At 44.6% G+C, this 2,668-nt stretch overlaps 1 protein-coding gene across 1 annotated transcript; it reads right to left on the bottom strand.

Annotated features, from left to right (window-relative positions):
• Positions 1-1,038: 1,038 nt before the first annotated feature.
• Positions 1,039-1,431, bottom strand: T265_00326 (hypothetical protein; the record flags this gene model as incomplete). Its single annotated transcript, XM_009164071.1, has 1 exon — positions 1,039-1,431. One exon carries the CDS (start codon positions 1,429-1,431, stop codon positions 1,039-1,041), a length of 393 nt encoding a protein of 130 aa, XP_009162335.1.
• Positions 1,432-2,668: the final 1,237 nt, after the last annotated feature.

The raw sequence follows: 2,668 nt of genomic DNA, 5'->3' as shown, positions 1-2,668 counted from the left end.
TTTTAGGATTGATACGTCTTCAAATTCCCCTTTTGTTTATGTTTACGACTGGTCATATGCTGTAGTTCGGGATCCTTTTATAGCAAAATATGAGAACCGTGTGTTACGAATGCGCTATACAGTCGACGGCAGGTGCGACCGAGCAAGGCATATATAGGGGACAGTTTGCTGCTGAGAACGACGGAACAGATGAGGGACAACCCTATGGACGACCGAGTTCTCCTGCGTAGCTTAAGTTATTTTGGACATTTTGGTTGGTCTATGTTCCACAAGCAAGCCCTTCAATCTAAACACTACAAAATGAGAGAAGCTGAACAGGGTAATTTCGAACTGAACTTTGTCAATAAATAAATAAGACGACAGGACCACACGAGTTGTCCATCGCTCTTTTTGCTGTCAGAGAGCTAGGCATGTCATTAGTACACTCTATCCCGGGAATATTGTCAGTCGGCCAAGCAGTATGTGAGCTGTAAATTTTGTAAGCTGGTTCAGACTTGCAGCTTTGTCCATCGAAAGTAAGAACCTATGTCATTAGGTGGCTTGTACCAGTATAGCAAAGTAGACACTCAAGTAACCAGTCAGTAGAATAAAAGACCAACTGCAGACGCAGTTGGTTGATGGTACTGTGCTGCACTAAACCCTAGCAGGAGTAGAGACCCTATCAACCAGTCCTGGTTTGGTGAGTTTAGAACTGACAAAGTAACCGCTGTGATACGACAACACAACTAGAGGAGAAAAGCTACACTTATCCAGTCAGTTTGAAGATTCCGACAAAGCACGATGTCCACTTTTGCTTGATCTCAAATAACAATTATATAGATCAGTAAGTTTCAGCCTAATGAAATACGCGTATATTGGTCACCAGACCGTACCAGATTCTCAACACAAATAAAGCCTTCTCTAACGAACTGCCGCAAATAGCAAGCGTTACTGAATTAAGCAAGTGGTCAATGAAAAGAAGACTTCCTTCTATTTCAAAGTGCTGTTCGTATGGTTGGCTTCAGTGAGTGAATTCGCTTTATCCAACATCCACCGCCTTCAGTCAAGACCTTGTTCGCCGATAAATTCCATGATACGATACTTCAGCTCCTTATATAACTCCTCGGGAACCCAATACTTGACGTTTGGTGTAAGCTCTCTGACCATATCATCCACAGATACTTCTAATGGTTCCTTCAATCCCCCAGTCCCAGGAGGACTGCCGGTCTTGATTCCAGGTCCACTGGCACTGTGGTTGCGAATATACTCCCGACAGAGCTCCATTACCCGATCACACCAACCAAGCTCCGATAGCCTACCAGGAATGAATGCTGCAAGACGCATAAGCTCGCCTGTTGTCTGGAGCCGACGGACCACTTTCTCTACAAGTTCCTCCGGTGGTTCGGAACTCGCACGAAGCAAAACAGGAAAATTCGATGGTGGAATGGGCATTCCTCCAAAGTCATGCGTCGGGCAATACAGGGTGTCACGTGTGATAGCGCAAGCTTGACAGTTTCAAACAATCTATCGACCGTCATGTGAGCGCCTATACTATTTAGTTTGCCAGTCAGTCAGTAGTACGGAGCGAAGGATAGTCGCCTGCCGGCTCTTTCACTTCTTTATTTTCTGCTGTTAGGAAAGAGGCAACAGCAACCCTTTGTTTAAGAACAGATTGCAAACAAAACGATCTTAGAAAGAGTGACACAATAGCGACCATTGTCCAAATTGGAGCTCGACTGGTTACACCGCCAAACAGCTCACAATTTACGGGCTGCCTCGCACTAGAACTGGTCCCAAATTAAATGCAACCGAAAATTGGCATGTTGTGCAGTCAGACAAAACTCCAAATTGGGCGAGAGTGGAGTACTATTGCATCCGTCCATCACAAACCTACAAGCACAGGAAATGGGTGCTCATAAACACTCGAGTTTGGCAAGACGGTATATTCGGAATCCTGAATCAACGGCATGTCAATCAACACAGTGAATTAGCTATTCCGACAATTGTTAACCCGATTCGAGTGCCAGTACTTCACAGCACACTGGATGAATTTCTAGTTCTGACGATCACAGATGAAGCCACGAGCGTATAGATATACCGTTGAGGTATTACATTATTGCCGAAAACTCTCCGACAGCCCACGACCGGTTCATCAGATAGGCGCAGTCCCCGAGAGATTCAGTTGAGTCTCTCGTGAAAACCAAAATGATTTGCAAATGAGTGTTTCTCGACATATAATAATTTTCCCAAAGTAAGGGTATCAATAAACTTACTTGGTATTCATCGCATAGACTGATAGCCTTTAAGCACTAGAAACAAATAATCGGTCGCCTCGCCAACTAAGAATGGCATTTAACGCGGTCAAGCAATATACTTAGCACCAGGACTTTACAATGACGCCTCACTAGTCAATGTCTATTGTGGGGCGAAACAACCTTCAGTAGTGCGATTTCACTAGACGTAATTTGATACACCATAGTGATGGAGTTCTAACCACTCCCGTATCTCACCTGAATGGTTCAGTGCTTGGGAATATAAGTACTTTACTGTTGGCAGTATAAATGCCACGGCTTCGTTAAACGGGAGTTAGGGAACAAGAACGACACGTTGGAGGTAATGGCCCCATCGATCAATTGGCGTCAAATGGTTGTTTGTTCTCCCGGACAGAAAGTCAGAGATACGCAACGAG

This window comes from Opisthorchis viverrini (genome assembly GCF_000715545.1).
Source record: "Opisthorchis viverrini unplaced genomic scaffold opera_v5_3, whole genome shotgun sequence".
Classification (NCBI taxonomy): domain Eukaryota; kingdom Metazoa; phylum Platyhelminthes; class Trematoda; order Opisthorchiida; family Opisthorchiidae; genus Opisthorchis; species Opisthorchis viverrini.
Note: the sequence above shows the minus strand (reverse complement) of the source record. Positions and strands in the feature narration are given on the sequence as shown.